General features: G+C 44.6%; 1 protein-coding gene across 1 annotated transcript; it reads right to left on the bottom strand.

Annotated features, from left to right (window-relative positions):
• Positions 1-8,061: 8,061 nt before the first annotated feature.
• LOC106979531 (olfactory receptor 9Q2-like) lies at positions 8,062-9,016 on the bottom strand. The gene has a single exon (XM_015077417.3). The coding sequence runs from the start codon at positions 9,004-9,006 to the stop codon at positions 8,062-8,064; it is 945 nt and encodes a 314-aa protein (XP_014932903.2). The 5' UTR covers positions 9,007-9,016.
• Between the last annotated feature and the right edge of the window lie 10,803 nt (positions 9,017-19,819).

The following is a 19,819-nucleotide window of genomic DNA, read 5'->3' on the forward strand; positions in this document are numbered from 1 at the left end:
AATAATGTGAGGCATCGCTGAGCTGCATGAAGTAAACGTCTTCACTAGACAACTTCTTAGAGCCTTTGGTATAGCATAAATCTCCAAGAAGGCAGTATGGTACGCACAATTCTCAAACGTATTCAATCATATATGAGCTTATTCAGTCGGATATGACCTGACTCATCACCAAGTAGTTCGTGGGACTAGTGTGCAAAACATAATTGGAGAAATGCATTCAATGACAAATCAGAGAGAATTTCTATAAAAGACATCAGTTCTAGTCCTGACTCTGCCCCAAAGTAGTTATGAGACTTAAGGCATGTCAATTCACTTTCTTGAGTCTACTTTCTCATCTATAAAACAAGGTTATTAGTTCTAGTTGGTGAGAGCCACAGGTGGAGAAGGCTTTCCACTTTCCCTCTGTGGGTGAGATTCTCAGGACACCCCTGACAATGAAGATGTAGGAGAAGAGGATGAGGGCAAAGGGGAAGGTGACAACTGATAAGCCCGTGATAAATAATACGAGTTCATTGATCCTTGTGTCTGAGCAGGACAGTCTGAGGTGACTTGTCTCCTCAACCAGCTGCAATGGTCTTGGGTTCAGCTTGGCAATAAAGCTCACCAAAGACACCAAGAATCAAGCTTTAAGAAAACTTTAAGGATACGGGACAGCCACAAAACACACACACGATGGCATCATACAGGCCTCATTTAAAAAATTTTTTTAACATTTATTAATTTTTGAGAGACAGAGAGAGAGAGAGAGCACAAGTGAGGGAGGAGGGTAGAGGTCTCATTTAGAAGGCACACCTTCTAAATATATCAGTCATTCCATACTTGGAATGTGCATGGTCATGAGAGAGAGCACTCGTTGGGTGTGGACGACCTCAGTTCAGGAAGGCTTCAGCTCTGGGGTTCCTTAGCCATTATGCCTTGCCTCTTGATGATCCCCATAGAGATATGTGACTAGCACCCCTTTTCAGGTACAGCTGCATCTATGCAAATATAAGCTGCTCATCAATTACAAATTCCTTCATAACCAATTTTAACAAACAGATAAAAGTGGCCAAGAAGCTTCAGAGCCACTTTGGCAGGGCTGTCTTGCATCTTGGATCCAGGATCCACCTAGAAAATTCTGGACTTCATTGCAAGAGGGATTAGACCAAGGGTCAAACCTCGGACTTCCTTGAGGCTGAGAAAGGCTACAAACCAGGTTTTACTGCTTTCCTCCCAAATCCCACCTGTATCTACTAACCAAGACTCAGTGAAGGAATCAGGCACTCGTAGCCTGGAAACACCCCTCAGGTGACCCTTGTGCTAAAGAATCACTGAACCCCACAAACTCTGAGTTCCACTCCAGCTCTGGAATTTTTGCAAACCTGGGTGCCCACTGGTTGATGGAAATGTCTTTCAGACATCTACCTTAAATAGCTCCCCAGAAGAACATGTTCTTTTTCTGTGTCCAAATCCTTTTCAAAAAACATTTGCAGCTCTGGAGCAAACTTTTATTCGCTATTTAATCTGATTCCTATAACAATTGCACTGTAGCGTGAAAAGATTTGGTTCTAAATCCTGGCTTTTCAGGAAGTTGGGATTCACCTGCGTGATCCATAGAAATTACTTAAGCATTGAAACTTGCTTTCTTCGTCTGTCAAACTGGAGTAATCATCCGAACATCCCAAAGCTGTTTGTGAGTAAATGGACATGTATGCGAGACAACCATAGATCCTCGTATATCGTAGACACTATTAAAAAAATTCCTTGTTTTGGGAACTGTCCCAGGCTCCCAACCCCAATCTACCTTCCTGGCCAAACGAAGTTTATTCAGTGCCCAATCTAAGACTTTTCTTCTTCTCTAAACTCATAAAAGCCCAACCTCCATAAGAGGAGATACGTAATCAGCCACCCGCCTTTCTCTCTGGTGTCTCTCAAACTTTTATGCTTCATTTGATTTTTGCATTATAAATTTAAAATCCACTTGCTTTTATGTGACTTACCAAACTGGCCTCCAAGTCCTTGTTCCTCAAATACCTCAAAGTCCACCCTGTTCCACCCACAACTCCAACATGAACCATAGAACCCTGCTTACACTATTCCACCGGGACAAGTAGAGAGTCCTAGATTTATAATCAAGAGACTTGGGCTCTGCAATGAACTCACTTGTGACAAACCATGTTACCAACCTCAGTTTCTTTTTCTGTAACATAACAATTGGTCTGATATACGCAAAGAAGGTTTTACGACAGCATTATCATTACGCCCATTTACGTACAACGGCATGTGCACAAAGAGATGCCTAGGAAGAGAGTCAGCAAAATATTGAGAGTGGTTGTCTCAGATCGTGTTTTCCAAAAACAGCCAGCCACGACAATATTTCCATCTCACACGCTCTTGAAGAAGTTTGCCACTTCTTCATCAAGAGATGGAGTCGGTGTCCCTCTCCTTGAACCTGGAGGGCTTTAGGGCTGCTCTGATTAATAGAGTGCCCCACAAGTGGTGCTGCACGATTTCCAAGACTCTTAGAAAAGCCAGTACGGCCTCCACCTGGCACTTTCTCCAGATGTGTTCCTCTGGAGCCCTGAATTTCCCTGTAAGAAGTCCCTCTGCTCTGAAGCCACCATGCCGGAGATTCCATGTGGTGAGGCCACAGAGAATCAGAGGCAGATGCCCAAAGAGCTCCAGCTTTTCCAGCCTTCGAATCTCGGAGTCTGCAGAAAGTGAGTGAGTGAACATTCAGCTGATCCAATGTCAGCTCGGGCTGTCGGCACATGAGACCCCAAGTGAAAACTGCCCATTGTGTCCCGTCAACTCCTAGAACTGTGAGAGACAACAATAAAATGACAGTCCTTGTTTTAAGTCCCTATATTTTGGGGTGGTTTGTTATACAACACTGTGTGCCCAAAAGAGTGATTTTGTTTCATAAAATGGAGGGATTTATATAATACTCTCTTATTGCTTTATCATTTTGCAGTGACTATTGCTTTAGGAAGAAAAATACTTTTTTATTTTAAGTAAGATAAAATGTCTTGTCCTATTACACCACCATGCTTAACCTGGTTCCAGAATCTTCTGTTCCAGAATGTTCTGTTAAACATCGATTGGGCAGATCTGTGATTTTATCTCTTTATTCTGGTTTCATCCAGCTTATATGTGATAGGATAAGAACCAGCAGGTTTAGACCCAGGCGATTTGGTTTGAATTGGTGGTCATCCATGTGGGCCAGTCCTCCGTTGCCTCCAGCTCGGACGCTCCCCAGGAGCCTGGATCCTTTCTAAGGTGCTTCATCCTCAGTGAGTAATGGGGAAGCTGATTTGGCTAGGGATGGACTTGGATGCAAGTTGGGAGTTTACCCGACGAAGTGAATTAGGATTTAGTTTAAGACACAAAAGACAATCGATTCAGGAAATAGAGAACCTCAAACTTTTATAAAAACCTTGACAGGCTTCCATGGAGAAGAGGCATACATCTGGGCCCAGATGCTTGAATTCCCTTAAAGGATCCTTGTACCTGTCATTTCAACAAACATCTATGGCAAGCCATCAATAAGCCATCAATTTACCAGGCTCTGACTCTGACCCTGGGACTAACGGGATGAATAATTCACAGCCCATGCCCTCGGCGCCCTCGCAGACCAAAGAGAGAAATTGACACGAAAATAATGTGAAGAGATTTGTAAGACCGGATAAGAAAAGACAATATTTAGTCAGTAACTGATGTCGTTAGATTTAGAATACATAAAGATTTTGTGCAAAGCACTGTCAAGTGAATGTTAATGTATTTTAGTGCTTTTGTGTTAGCCATACCTGAGGAAAACCAACTTGTGGCCTGATGAATAAATTAGCAGGATTCCCTACCACCTAAGTGTGAGTAACACAAATGCAAGGGAAATGCCTAGAAAAACAAACTGGAAAAAAAAATTCATACATTGGCTAAACATGGCTTGTAAAACCCAATGCAAAACATGCCAGCAAAGGTACATTATTTTATTTCCTAAACAAATACATTTTTTTTAAATACCTAGTGAGAGCAAAAAGAAGATGAGATAGCACCGTTGCTTGTCTGGCTTTTCCTTCATAGAGAGGGAGACAGACGATGAAGGTGTGAATAAAGAAATGATGGCTGTAATATGAGCTAGCAAGAAGGCTTGGGATAAAAAGTGCACTAGGAGCAGAGAATAGACAACGACCCAGCATGGGATGGCTATTTGGGACGGAGAGGTGCAGGAGTTGGGGAAAGCCTTTCTTGGGTATTTGAGTAGAAAACTGAATAAAATAAGAGAGTGAGCCATGAGAAGTTCTGAGTAAACACATCCTAAGAAAAGGGGAGAGCAAGTGGAAGGATCTTGCTGCAAGAGCCGGGTGGCGCCCTCACAGAACAGGGTGGACGAGGGAGAAGGAGATGAGAAGTAAATATAGTCACGGTGGTAGTTCGGGACGCAACCTGGCTAAATCTGTCCGGCCATGGTGAAGACTTTGAATTTTATTTAAATGCTCTAAGTAAGCAGTGCCTGGGTGGCTCAGTCAGTTGAGCATCCAGCTCTTGATTTTGGCTCAGGTCATGATTCCAGGGTTGTGGGATCGAGCCCCACATCGGCTCCGCACCGGGCTTGGAGACTGCTTGGGATTCCCTCTCCCTCTCTTTCTGCCCCTTTCCCCCACTCACCCTCTCTGTCTGTCTCAAATTTAAAAAAAAATAAGTATAAATAAATACTCTAAGTAAGAACTAAATCCTTGGAACTGGATGAAATTACCTAAGGGGTAACTACAGAAAGAGAGAAAGACCTATGACCAAACCCTGTGTGGACTCTAACATTTAGAAATAAGGACCCAGCAAAGAAGTCAGAGGAGCAAGAACCAGGGAGGTAGGAAACCGGAATAAAGTAGTGTCAGGACTCCTGAGGAAGAGAGTGAAAATTCTTCCAGGAGAAAAGAGGGATCGACTGTTTCAAATACCACAGGAGGCCAGCTGTCAGCCCTTTGATCTTCCCTTGTGATCTGCTCGTGTCAACCCAGGAAGACATCATCCCCAGCGACCTCTTCACCGGTCCCGTGTCCTCAGAGTTCAGCCCACATGGAAACTGTATCCTGCAGAACATGTTTCCCAGAAGATGAAAACATCTCAAATTTCTTCTTTGCTCCCATTTTCCTTCCATTGCTTATGCTACTCTCTATTCTCCTTTCAATAGAGGTATTTAGATGACTCAGAACTACAGTCTCCTTTTAAAACTGGCATATGGCTTTAGGCAATACCATCTGTGATCTTTTTAACCAAGCAAGAATACTGAGGAGCATCTTTTACTTTTTTTGATAATACAAGCAATACTTTACTATAATCGAGAACGGTTTATCCGAAAGATACAAGAATTATCTAACAGTCCAAAAGCAATCAATGTAATCCACCATATTAATAAGCACAAAATAAAACTATATGATCATCCTAGTGGATACAGAAAAATCTTCTCACAAAATCCAAAATCCACTCCTGATTTAAAAAAAAAAAAACAAAAACAAAAAACAAAACAAAACAAAAAAAACTCTTAAGGCACCTGGGTGGCTCAGTTGGTTGAGCATCTGACTTTGGCTCAGGTCACGATCTCTCGCTTCGGAAGTTCGAGCTCCACATCGGGCTTGCTGCTGTCAGTCTGTCAGCGCAGAGCCTGCTTCAGATCCACTGTCCCCTCTCTCCACCCCTCCCTGGCTTGTGCCCCCTCAAAAGTAAATACACATTTAAAAAATTTTTTTAACTTAAAAATTAAAAAAAAAAAAACTCTCAACAAACTAGGAATCAAAGGGAACTCCCATAAGCTAATAAAGGGCATCTATGAAAAACCCACACAGTGACTGATGAAAGAATAAGTTTCTTCTGATCAAGAACAGGACAGGAACGTACACTGTCATTACTTCTATTTTTTTTTTAATTTTTTTTAAGGTTTTTATTTATTTTTGAGACAGAGAGAGACAGAGCATGAACAGGGGAGGGGCAGAGAGAGAGGGAGACACAGAATCGGAAGCAGGCTCCAGGCTCTGAGCCATCAGCCCAGAGCCCGACGCGGGGCTCGAACCCACGGACCGCGAGATCGTGACCTGAGCTGAAGTCGGACGCTTAACCGACTGAGCCACCCAGGCGCCCCTCATTACTTCTATTAAACATTGCACTGGAAAGGAAATAAGGCAGACAGAGAAAGACAAATACTGTATGATCTCACTTGTATGTGGAATCTAAAAAAACAAACTCCTAGAAACAGAGATCATATTTGATAGATGATAATAGATAGATAATGGATAGATAATAGATATGTAGATAGATTATAGATACATAGATACTTAGATAATAGATGGATAGATAGATAGGTAGATAGATTAAATAGATGTAGATGATAGAACAAAACAATTATATATTAAATGCTATTAAATGGTAAGAAAACAATGATCGGTGTTTGGAAAGGAACCTTGAATTCTTAGGCAATCACTGAAATTGAACAGGAAAACACGAAGGCAAGGTTGGTGACTGCCTAGAGGCACCGTACTGATGAACTGCCTATTGGAGGAATCAACTAAAACCCAGACGCTTCTGAAATGATTTGCATCTGAGACTTGGGGCCTGGGAAGGAGACAGGGGGAAATACACAGGGGGGGTGGCATTTGTGAGCAGACCTTTTCGAGTGACAGAGGCTTGGGATCAGGTGCTCCCTGTTCTGCAACTTTCTTGCTGCAGAACTTGGACAAGTCATATCACCTCTGTGGGTCTAAAATCTTCCTTTTGCAAAATGAGGTCAACCAGAATTACTTTCCACTCAAGTTGCTGGGACTAAAGTAAATCATTCGTGTAAAGCCTTTAGCCTGGTGCCTCGAATTAATTTAAGTGTGTATTTAAGCGTATATTACTTCAAGAGTTAAGTTAAAAAATTTTTAGTGAACTCCACGTCTGCAGGTGTCTGGACCCAAGGCTAATGTCAGCCCAGAAGACACTGTTCCAGACAGTTCTAAAATGAAAAGGCCCACCGATCAGCTATGGGTCTTTCTGCCCACTGGTGCTCATTGGGCTGCAGACCCTGGGACAATCACCATAATCAAATTAATTAACGTTTATAGAACTTCACCCAGCACCTTCTGTTTCTCCACATGTACGGAGTTGTCGTGAGAATAAATGTGATACACACAAAACCTGGCCGAGGGTAAATGCTCAATACGTTTTATTTCACAGTTGAGAAAGCAGACTGACAATCCCTAACTAATCTGAAGCCATACAGCTAAGAAGTGACCGCCTGGATGCTTTGATGCCAAATCCAGAGCTCCTTCTACAACACGCTTGCCTCTGTTCCTGCCACAGAAACTGATCTGTCAGGGGAACATTTGCCCGGCAGTTCATATTGGAAACACGGGCCCCAATATGCACTCTGTGCGGTTGCTTTACCCCACCCTGCAAAATGTAAGTGACTTGTGCAATAAAAAAAAAAAACAAAAAAAAACAAAAAAAAAAAACGAACAAAGACTGATAAGTCTTTGGATTTTCCAAAGATATTTACTCCACTCATCAAGTGTGTGTTGTGCCTGGGATGTACAGAATTCAACAGATGCTAGCAAATAAGACAGACATGGTCCCTGCTCTTTTTTGCCCTGGATCCTCGAAAATCTAGTCCTATAAAGTAGGTCAACCCACTTGGCAGATACAAAAAAAAAAAAAAAAAAACAACTGAGGACGAGGAAGTTGGAACCGAAAGGTAGACACTGGAACCAGAGATGAATGTGTTTATTCGACAAATACTTGTTGGGTGTTTTTTATGTGCTAGGTGCTTGGCGAGGCACTGACCGCACAGAAGTGGATTTCACAGATAAAAACGCCTCCTCTCGTGTAATTTACCTTTTAGTTTGTGAGAATTAGACAATATCACATATGTAGCACATCGGGCATCGGATGGTGACAAGTATGACATAGAATAATAAATCTGAAAGTGGAGGTGGGAAGTTCAGGTGCAATTCGAAGTAGGGTTGTCTGGGAAAGTCTCCCCAGTTGGTGGAAGTTGAGGATAGACAGAAAGGACAGGGAAACGAAGGAATGACGTACTTGGCAAGAGTCCCTCTAGGGCCTTCCACGAGACTTTGACCTGCTCAGGGCTTTCACAACCGCCTCCTTTACCTCCTTATTCCTCAGGCTATAGATGAAGGGGTTCAGCATGGGGGTCATCACTGTGTAGAGCACTGACACCGCTCGGTCCTCCTCCGAGGACTGGCCCGAGTTGCCTCGGAGGTACATGAAGATGAGAGTGCCGAAGAAGAGTGACACGGCCGTGAGGTGGGAGGCACACGTGGAGAAGGTCTTGGCCCGGCCCCCCGCGGAGCGGATCCTCATGATGGCCACGATGATAAACACATAGGACACCAAGATCACCAATACACAAAGAGGCATGACAAAAATGGCAAACACAATAATGACCACCTCCTGGGTGTAGCTGTCCCCACAGGTCAGCTTTAACAGGGGAGGGAGATCACAGAAAATAAAGTCGATCTCATTGGTTCCACAGAAGGAGAGGGTGAAGGCTGTGACCGTCCGAACAAAGGCACTGGAGAAACCAGCCGCATAAGCTGCAGCCAGTAAGCCCCAGCGGGCCTTCTCGGTCATGACGGTGACATAAAGCAGGGGCCGGCACACGGCCACATAGCGGTCATAGGCCATGATTGCCAGGAGGTAGCAGTCGATGGAAGCAAAGAAGGTGAAGAGGAAGAACTGAGCGGCACAGCGTGTGTAGGACAGAGCCGCCCCGTGCTCCAGCAGCACGGCCAGCATCTGGGGGACCGTGACGGACGAGTAGCAGATGTCCACGAAGGAAAGGTGGCCAAGGAAGAAGTACATCGGGGTGTGAAGCCGGCCATCCACACGGATCAGGATGACCATTCCCGTGTTCCCCAGCAGAGTGAGGAGATAGAAACTCAAAAACACCAGGAAGAGAGGGAGCCCCCACTCAGGATGCTCTGGGAATGCAGTGAGGAAGAACTCGGTCACTACAGTGTCATTCCTCCCAGCCATCCATCCGGCGGTTTACCTGCGAAGATGGACAAGAGCCAGGTGAGGGGACCCTGAAGACACGTGCAAGTCATTTCCAGCAAGAAGGCTTTAAATTGGGTGTCTGGCGGGAGGCACCGGACTTGAACAAACCTTGCAGTTTAAGTGGAAATGGACAAATACAGAGCTCATTAGAAGAGAAAACTGATGAACGCCTCTATTACACTAAGAACGGACAGCAAGTGCTTATCTGACTTTCAAGTCAGCCCTTGTATTTGCAACTCTGTCTCCAATTAGCTGTTTGATCTTATACAAGGCACTTAACCTCTCTGAACCTCAATTTCCTCCTCTGCCAGAAGGGGATCATAATATCTGCCCTACTTAAGAGATAACGTTAATGCATAGATTAAAACAGATGCAAAGTGTACAGGAAAGCTAAAAGCACTCCACGTATATATAGTAGCTATTTAAAATCGTAAATGAATGTTTTAAGGAAGGAAAATTTATATTCTATTGAACAAAGGAGCATGAACCGAAAAAAAAAAAAAAGCATATTAGCAATCAGCAATGGACTCTGACTGTAGGAAGGAAGATTTCTATTCTCAGTCTAAAAGCAGGCATGTTTAACAAATAGCTGTTACCCTAATTAGGGTTGGCTGCCTGGCTTATTAAGGGGTTTTCATTTGTTGCTTTTTGTAAGTACTAGCAATAACCTTGGAATCAAAACAACAAACGTAAGCTCTTTTCAGCACCTAACAAAACTCCATAAGCATTGTTTGGTTGTTCACACAGTCCTGGAAAACGCAGTAGTTTGCTCATAGACAAGCATCCAAGTTAGAAAGCAGAAACACTTCTGCAGTCTGGTATCTAAGCGCTGTTGGTGGGATCTCAGCTAAGGGATTTGGAATCTTTAGGGTCTAAAGCAGGGCTGTAAAGGAGGACTTCGATCCTGTTTCATTCCCCGATGCACCAGCAGCCAGGCCAATACTGAGCTGATCCATTAGGGAAAATAACAAAGAACAGAAATTAGATCTGGAAGCCATGGGACCTGCCAATGCAGAAGAGACCTGTGTTCTGATTCATCCACACAAGATGCGTGACCCTATGCAAGTCATTTTTCCCCTCTGGACTTCAATTACCCTGTCTTTGTTCCCTTTCACTAAACAACAATACAGCATGAGTCCATAATCATAGCAACTCGGGGGCGGTAAGGTGGCTTCCAGACCTCTATGTCTGCTCTCACTTCATGGAGCCCCTCTCTTTCTTCTCACCTTGACAAAACAATAAATCCCTGACTCTGGAGCTTCCTGGGACTGTCTTCAGACTCGGACGGCATAGCAGGGCTAGGGCACCAGCCTGTCTCCCTGAGCTTCTGATCCACCAGTAGACCTTGGCTGACAGTGCTCCCTATATTCACTGCCCCAGCATCATGCCTGAATTGGTCCCCAAGGGGAGTCTCCAGGGAGGGGCAATTTATCTTCATGTGACTTCTAACGAGGTGTCTAATATCTTTGAGGATTTCTCTGTGATTTCAAACTCCAAAAGCCCCATCTCCTGTCCTGCCATCACTCAGCAGCATCTGACAAGGCTCGTTCCTGGTCTTGCCTCATTTCTGCCTTGTACCAAAAGGAATGTACTTTTTTGAAGTTTTCCTGTATCTCTATTGGGAATTTTGTCAAGGGCTTTGCCCACTGCCACTCTAGGCAGCTCTGACCGTTTTTGGAAGCACAAGCCTTTGTTCCCCGATGCCAAGACATGCTGAAATTGGCGATTCTGAAATTTCGCCGTTTGGCAGAAATAGAATTGTGCAAATGGCGAGTCACGAGGTGTGTGTGAGTCGTGAACAGACTTCTACCAGGCAAACTGAACAAATTCTTAGTGGTGATCGATCTCTCCTCCAGAGTGCTGGTTCTCAAACTGGTTCTCCTGGTGCATAAGAATGGCCCAGGGAATTTATTTAAAACATGAATACTATCATCCTGCCTCCAGAGATTCTGATACAGTTCTTTTGTCATGGGGTGCAGACATCTACCTTAGTTTTGTTTTTTTTTTCTTCAAGTTTATTTATTTATTTATTTTGAGAGAGAGACAGAGAGTACATGAGCAGAAGAGGGGCAGCGAGAGGAAAAGAGACAGAATCCCAAGCAGGCTCCATCCCCTCAGGGCAGAGCCTGACGCGGGGGCTCGAACCCACGAACCCGTGAGATCATGACCTGAGCAGAAATCAAGAGCTGGACGCTTAATGGACTGAGCCCCCCAGGCGCCCCAACACCTTCCTTGTTAACAGGCTTCCCAGGTGGGTCCAGGGAGGAAAAGAGGTATACTGTTCTCACAAGTTTGGAAATCACTGCATACTGTATCTTCCGTGTGGAAACTCATATCGCCTAGCAGTGTATTAAACGATCTATGAGGTCCTGTAATTAAGAGGCCTTGTCACCTTTCTTAACCCACCATTTCCCCCAAATATTTGACCACAAAACCTCTTTTTCAGTGAAAGCAGATTAGCATCCTGCAGAGTCAGAGTTCCCAGGGATGGGTGTGCCTGAGGCAGTACAGCTCTGAAAAAGCTCAGCAATTGACCAAATGCCAAACAGCCAAGCCATAATCATTCCAAGAAAAGGCATCTCCTGATGACTCACCATCTCAAAGTCTGGCTCCTTTAAGTCTGTGCAGACTGGCTTGCCCAAAAGCTGTTGCTCCTACTGTGAAAGGGATTGGTAGGGGGTCAGGCAGGGAGTAAAATTCCTCCAGATCATTCCCTCAGGAGCTTTTTAAAAAAAGACTTTTCCTTCAGTCCCGAAGAGGGTCCAGTGGCTGAGCATCTGTAGTTCTGCTTCAGAAACAATAGTGATTCCACCTCACTCCATCCCCGCTGCAATGGCTGCTGAGACCATCAGAAGCCCACTTTCAGGAAGCTCTGGTAGAATTTTAAACCATTATCAGGTAATTATTCAGACAATTCAGTCATCATGAGGCCAGCCCCAGAAAGAAAGCAGAATGAAGCTCAAAAGTTATGGACCAAAATTTCACATTTGTGAGTAGTGGAGCCTATACAGCTACAGTAAAGGGAGTTTAGAGGTTTGTTTCTAGAACTACTGATTTGACCGACATTTGTTTCCCGATCTAGAGATTCAGGGCATGGCGGTGGCTAAGCCAACATGTGATAGGGATATCCAAGAGAATAATAGAAAAGACCACGTAAGCTGTTTCCTATATGCCAGTTGACTCTTCTACGATGATAGAGGATGACAGATGATGATGCTCATGCTGATAGGTGATAGATAGATAGATAGATGTATTAGTTAATTGAATCCACAAAATAACCTTATGAGTTAGGTACTATTATTGGCCCCATTTTAAGGGGATGAGAACATGTAGGCACAGACAGTTGGAGTGGATTACCAATGGTGCCAAAGTGAGGGGTAGAGCTAGGATTTGAGCCTGAGCAGCCTGGCTCCAGAATGCACACGATGAACTCCCGTACTCTATTGCAAACCCTCGTGCGGATGTGTCTAGACCCCTATATTTGGGAATAGTTGGCGAGTTCTGCCTTCTACATCTCTACTTTCTTTCTAACCTTTTAAAAAGAAGGGACAGGGCTTGGAGATGGGACCTACATTGCAGAGTGAGGAGACTGTGGTAGAAAATTCTTGGGGTACTTGTCCCGGCCGTTGCTCCTTCTAAAAGGTATTACTCAACAGCCACGGAGGAAGAATGGACTCAGCATCGTCCTCAGCCCCCTCTGGCCTCACCCTTGTAAGCACAGATCATTGGAGGAGGAGAAAGCTCAACCTGAGTTGATTGCCAGGGTTAACCCTCTCTTCTTCCAAAAGGCTCTTTTCTTGAACTAAAGTGGATATCTGTTCCTTATAGCCAAGGAGTCCTGCCTCATAGTCTGGAGGAAGCATTAGGAAGGACAGTAGGTATTGGTGTAAGGAGGACATATCCTCAGCTCTCACCCTGGGATCCATCTCTGTTATCATCCCCCATCCATACGTGGATGGATCTCATGCCAGTTCAAGGTTGAGGACCGTCTAGGGCCCTTAAATTGGCTTTGGAAGCATTTATCCTGATGTTACAGTTCATCATTGGTGTCCCAATCCTCCCTTTACATATTACAGATTTTTAGAGGCGCCCATAAGATGCTAGAACTACAGGGGACATTAGAAGCCAAATGACTTCTTTCCCATTCACAGGCTAACAGGCCGTAGTCCCCAAATAGGAAGACAGTTGGTGGTTGGATCAGTTCACTTGATTCCCAATCCATAATTTAAGGCCAAACGGGTTAACTGGCACCTTACCCAGTGGCCCCTTACTTCCCCCAAATACAGAGGAGGCCCCAAACAGAAGATGACCAGATAATCAAGTGAATGCTTCTTGATTCAGTTCTAATTCTTAAAAATGCGTATCCACCCTTTCTCCCCACCAAATTCTGTCAGGGGTTTGCAGCCTGAGACAAGCTTCTTCCACTGTTTCCTTTATAAGTTGTCTTGAAGTTTTCTTAGAGCTTCTATATCTGAACTTCCCCAAATGATGGAGCCAGAGGACTTTAGGGATCCAGTCCAGCTCCTCACAAGTGTGGAGAATGAAATCCTAAAACGGGAATACTTCCAGTCTCTGGGGCTTCTTGATGAGGTCTTCTTAGTCATGGGGGACAAAAGCCCAGCACCCAACGTGACTGGAACACACAGATGAATTCACCCCAAGACTCTCAAAACCTCAGGAAATGCAGGGAAGGGTGCAGCCAGAACTTAGGGACAACTGGACCTGGTAATGCTCATGACATCAGGAATTTTTCTATGGTCCATGACTGTCTGTGAATATCAGCTTTGGTCTTTCCACAAAGTAGAAAAACAAATGGCCTCTGGTTGTGTCCACACCTCACATGCCCCAGCCTTCCCACCACAAAAAAAGATGAAAATCACCTTTTCTCGTGCCAAGTTAAAAGAAAAATTCCAAGAAAGGTCTCGGAGGTCATATGGCCAAGGGACAAGGCGCCTACCTCAGGGCCAGTCGGTGGAGCCCAGAAAGATGTGGAAATGCCCATGTGAACTCAGGGTCAGATTCCCAGACGAGAAGGGATGCTAGTTTGGGAACACGAAAGAAGAGATTTTTACCACACTAAGATCAGGAGAACCCGAGAAATTCCTGTGGCCCCTGGACTTTGGGGGATCCCTCAGAGGTGGTGACTAAGCAGTGACTGGGGGAAGCAAGAGGCGGCATAGCTGGAAGCAGATGTGTCCGGCGCTGGTGTATAAGCCTTCAGGTTTCCATCCTGCCTGCAGATCTAACTGCCATCAACAAGGCATTGGAAAGACAAGTTCTGTTTGGGAATGTCTTTAAGCTTTATGGCCGACCACCTATGAGAAGTAAGGGAGATGGTTCACTTTCAGAAATACCAAATGAAAGCTGTGCTATCTAGTTAACTGCAAGTTTGCAACCTACTAGAAATATGGATGAACCACCCTCCCCCCAACAATGGAGTCCCGGGGTGCCTGGGTGGCTCAGTCGGTTAAGCATCTGACTTCAGCTCAGGCCATGATCTCACGGTTCATGAGTTCGAGCCCCGTGTCAGGCTCTGTGCTGACAGCTCAGAGCCTGGAACCTGCTTCGGATTCTTTGCCTCCCTCTTTCTCTGCTCCTCCCCCACCCCTTCTCTGTCTCTCAAAATTAAATAAGTGTTAAAAAAAACTTTTTTTAAAAACCAAAAAGAAACAAACAAACAAAAAAAAACAATGGAGTCCCAAAACCCTTAGACACTTCACTTCCTGGTTCTTCTTCCCCTCTCCATTTCTCCGGCTTATTTTCATGGGCTTTACAATGAGCATGAGCCAAAGAGCAAAGGGAAGAAGGACTGAAAGTCTCTGCGTCACCTCAGGGAATGTACATTTGTTCCAATGGGCATAGGCGACGTCCAGGTAAGGCTGTAACTTCTGTAGTACTCAGCCAATGAGGAAACGGGGGCGGGACTTCATGCTAGGAGATAAATTGTCTGCTGTAACTGCCCCAGGTGTGCCTGTCCATCAGACACCTGCTCTCACAGGAACGTTGATTAAAGCCTCACTCCACTGTACTCTGAGTTTCTGCGTCCCTCCTTCAATTGGGTCGGTGGACTCATTTCTCACACCATGTAAGCTTTATGCCTGACCACCTATGAGAAGGGAGATGATTCACTTTCAGAAATACCAGATGAAAAAGTGTTCAGAGTTCATCTCAGGCCACTCCAGCTTCCTTGACCTAAGCACTCATTCCTGTACTTCTCTGTCACCTAGACTTGGGTGCTCATTTGTCCTAACCCAGGCTGGACAAAGTGGCTGGCAGCACATAATGTGTGTCCTCTTCTCAAACAATTTACACTTTCACAGAGTTAAAGCCCAGTCTATAGAATGCCAGACCACAAAGGGGCTCTTAGAATTCTCTTATTCTAGCCTTTCCCCAGGTTTTCAGGTGGAGAAACTTGAGGTACAGAATTGGGAACTCCCTTAAGGAAGGACATGCCACTGGTTAGTGTCAGTCACCACCCAGCCTTCTTTCCATCACCCAAAGGTTCCCAGAAAAGAAAGCCACACAAGGTGATTTCCAGCAAAGGAACTGAAAGCAAAGAAAGGGGTTTTGAGAGGGAATCGGGCCCCTTTTTGACACCTCACAAGTCATGCCTTATCGCTCCTGTCCTACCTGCCTCTGGAAGAGCTGTAGCCTTTCTTCCCCCACCTCCTGGACTGGGAAGTGTGGTCCTCAGGACTCCCCTTTCGGGGCTGGGGCAAAAAATGTGAGGAGTGTGTCCGGAACCCAGCAGAGAGGCCATAATACCAATAAGTCCATTCTTTGATAGCTCCTAGAAGACCTGGCTGACAGTATTAGAGTTCTCCTTGGAGGAAACGACCTGAGAAGGGTGAGGGGGAGCATCCAGCTGAGTGCCAGGCATGAGACCAGGAGCGTTTGGGTAGGGTATTATACTCACTACCCACTTCTTGAGTTGGATATCCAAGGTTATCTGCCCAGAAGACCTTTTTTTTTATTCTCCTTTTAGGTATTACAGCCACATTCAAGACTGTCCCACAGATGGTGTTTTCTGGTCTAAATAGCCTAGTGTTCCCTATGCATATTTTACCAATTAATCCTCAACTATGTATTTTCTATTAAAATGGGACTTTTAAAATTAAAATAACTAGGAGCGCTTGGGTGGCTCCGTTGGTTAAGGGGCCGACTTCGGCTCAGGTCATGGTCTCATGGTTCATGAGTTCGAGCCCCACGTCGGGATCTCTGCTGACAGCTCAGAACCTGGAGCCTGCTTCAGATTCTGTGTCTCCCTCTCTCTGGCCCTCCCCCGCTCCTGCTTTCTCTCTTTCTCACAAGAATAAACAAACATTAAAAAAAATTAAATAATAAAAAGAATCACAGTTTGCTTTATTTTAATGACTTCCACACAAGATATAGCAAGATGTAAGGAAATACTAACACCTATTTACAACCAGGTAACCTTCATATTATCAACTATTCTTTAAAAATACTTAATTTGAGGTGCCTGGGTGGCTCAGTCAGTTAAGCGTCCAACTCTTGGTTTCGATTCAGGTTATAATCTCAAGGTTTCATGAGTTCGAGCCCTGCATTGGGCTCTGTGCAGTCAGCACAGAGCCTGCTTGGGATTCTCTCTCTCACCCTCTCTGTCTTCTCTTCCCCCACTTGTGTTGTCTCTGTATCTCTCAAAATAAATAAAACTTAAAAAGATTTTTTTTAATATGCAATTTGGGATACCAGGTGGCTCAGCTGGTTAAGCATCTGACTCTTGATTTCGGCTCAGGTCATGATCTCACGGTTCATGAGATCGAGCCCCACATTGGGCTCTGTACTGACAGTGTGGAGCCTGCTTGGGATTCTCTCTTTCCCTCTGTCTCTACCCCTCCCTTGCACACACATGCGCTCTCTCTCTCTCTCTCTCTCTCTCTCTCAAAATAAATAAATGAACTTAAAAAAAACTAATTTAGCCATGTCTGCCCTTCCATACGTAAGTGGATACCTTAGGACATTTTTCTTAACTTTCCCTGAACTCTCTCTATACAGGAAAAGTCCCATATACAACACTGGGGCTCTGTGGCCACTAGTCCCTAGAGACAGCTCAGTTGGCCCCTTCTTCTCAAACAGCAGCCTTAACTGCCTGCTTAGAATCTCATCAGAAAGAGCATAAGTTGTCTCCTTATATCTAGCAGCTCATTCTCTTAGCAGTTCCTTTCAATTCATGGTGTGCTTCCTGCCTTCTGGAAGATTCCAAGAGAGCAAACAGCTCTTTGGTGCACTGCTCTCACTCACACAGACCCAATGGTGTCTCTTCAATCAGGAGGTAACTTCACATGACCAATCGGAGATTTCTAGCTCCTTTCTTAACTTTTGCCTTTTGCCACTACCTGTAACACAGTCAACACGGGAGCTATTTATTAACTGTCCGTCTTTTGGAGCTATGCATTTTCAACCTGGGTTTTAAGAACCAGACAAGCCACTATTGAATGGATCTAGTATTTCTTATGATGATTATAATATGCATTTTAAATCATCCTGTCTTCTAGAAATACACATAATGTCTTTGGAGATTTTAATGTGTTTTATTTTACTGTAGGTGAGCTTAAATTTAGTATCCTTTGTACTCGTTCTCCCTGAATCTTTGACCGGTCCTCCAGCTGCTTCTTCCAATTTAAAATCCCATTACTGGTATTCTTCACCTTTCAAAATTTCACGTTGCCCCACTTTACTTTTATGAAAGACCTGTATTCGCACCTGCTTTTGCTACCTAAAAGACATCCAAAGCGGATCTTCACGTTTCCAAAAAAAAAAATGACAAAAGGTGACAATAGCGTTCAGCATGCACCTCGAACATGGAGAGTGGCCTTCCCACGATCCCTCCCCAGGAATCACACTCAGCCTCTCAGCATCAAGCCGCCACAGCTCCGAACAATGTCTGTGAGCATCTGTGCTTTGTCTCGATTTATTTTGTGCATCTGTTAGCAAGATGTGTCCTAAGGTATCAGAAAAGCCCAAGAGAGGTTATTTTGGGCTTGCTGAGAATGCTGAAAAATTTTTTCCGTATAAATTAATGGTAATTTTTTTCTTTGCTTTATGCTGTTTTGGCTTAAGAAAGATTTCATAGGAAGCCTCTACTCTCGGATAGCAGGGCAAAGCCGTACTGCAATTCTGGGGGTGACACAGCATTCTGGAATCATGCCCTGTTTGTAAGATACTGTCAGCCTCTCTCTTCTTTCGCACGATGGTTTACATCATTCGTACACCTGGGATCTTGGTTTTTATTTAATCCAAGGGACAGGGAGAAAATAATTTTAATTCCAGGAATAAAGATCACATAAAAACAGAAAATGAAGGGTTGGGTGGCCTGTTCCCTTCTAGTGCCCTGCATTTGACTGAGACACCTGTAAGTTAGAGAAGTGAGGATCAAGAACCAACATCCTCTGGAAGTCTTCGGACCCAGGTTGAGCTGCTGCAGACACAGCGACCTAGTACGGGAGAACCTTCTTGCCCACCTGTGTATGGAATACAGCAAGGCTCTACCTCCCTGAGGTCAAAAACTGTAAGAACATAGGGGGCGCCTGGGTGGCTCAGTGGGTTGAGCGTCCAATCTCGCGGTCTGTGACTTTGAGCCCCACGTCGGGCTCTGTGCTGACAGGTCACAGCCTGGAGCCTGCTGCGGATTCTAGGTCTCCCTCTCTCTCTCTGCCCCTCCCCCATTCACGCTCTGTCTCTCTCTCTCTCTCTGTCAAAAATAAACAAACATTAAAAAAATTTTTTTTAGGGGCGCCTGGGTGGCGCAGTCGGTTAAGCGTCCGACTTCAGCCAGGTCACGATCTCGTGGTCTGGGAGTTCGAGCCCCGCGTCGGGCTCTGGGCTGATGGCTCAGAGCCTGGAGCCTGTTTCCGATTCTGTGTCTCCCTCTCTCTCTGCCCCTCCCCCGTTCATGCTCTGTCTCTCTCTGTCCCAAAAATAAATAAACGTTGAAAAAAAAATTTTTTTTTTAATTTAAAAAAATTAAAAAAAAATTTTTTTTAAATTGTAAGAACATAGAGTTGACATCAGTGATACAGACATGGCAGATACCATTACGGGAAGTGGGAGGGATATCAATTCACAAGTAGGTTCTCAGCACACGTTGTGAGTGTGAGGGCTGGAACAGGCGGGGAAGAAGGAAGAATGGGGAATGTTTCCAGGCAAGAGGAATGGGACAGGCATGTTATGGTGGGCATTTTCCAGCGAGTCCTGCGAGGCACCTCTGTGAACTTTTAGAGTGTGAAGAATACTTTGAGGGGGTCGGCTTTATTAATTAGACCACTGAACTATGACCTTCATGTAATCATTAGCAATAAGTGTAATCTCAATGTTGAATCCTGAGGACGTAATTCTAAAGTGTTACGGGAGTGACGAGTTCTGATACTGACGGCGGCATCTCGCTTCCAAATGCATCAGAAAATAAGGTGGGTCGAAGGATGACTTGATCGATGGGTAAATGAACAGATTATACATATATATGTGTATATATTATACATATACATATATATATGATAAAGCAAAAATAACAAAATATTAGCAATAGCAGAATCTAAGTATTGGACATAAGGAGTTCACTGTACATTATTTTCAACATCTCTGCGTGATAGAAACCTTTCATAGAAAAGTTTGCAAAACTCATTTTGTTTCATAGTCACAGACCTGTGACCTGGGTCACGTGTGGATGATACACAGCGAGCGTGCTGGGAATAACGAGTGTCTAGAATGCTGGGGCTGCTGAAGAGGTAATTCTCAGGACTTTCCAAGTGGGAAATGGTCAGGACCACTCAGC

Source organism: Acinonyx jubatus, chromosome D1 (assembly GCF_027475565.1).
Source record: "Acinonyx jubatus isolate Ajub_Pintada_27869175 chromosome D1, VMU_Ajub_asm_v1.0, whole genome shotgun sequence".
Taxonomy (NCBI): Eukaryota; Metazoa; Chordata; class Mammalia; order Carnivora; family Felidae; genus Acinonyx; species Acinonyx jubatus.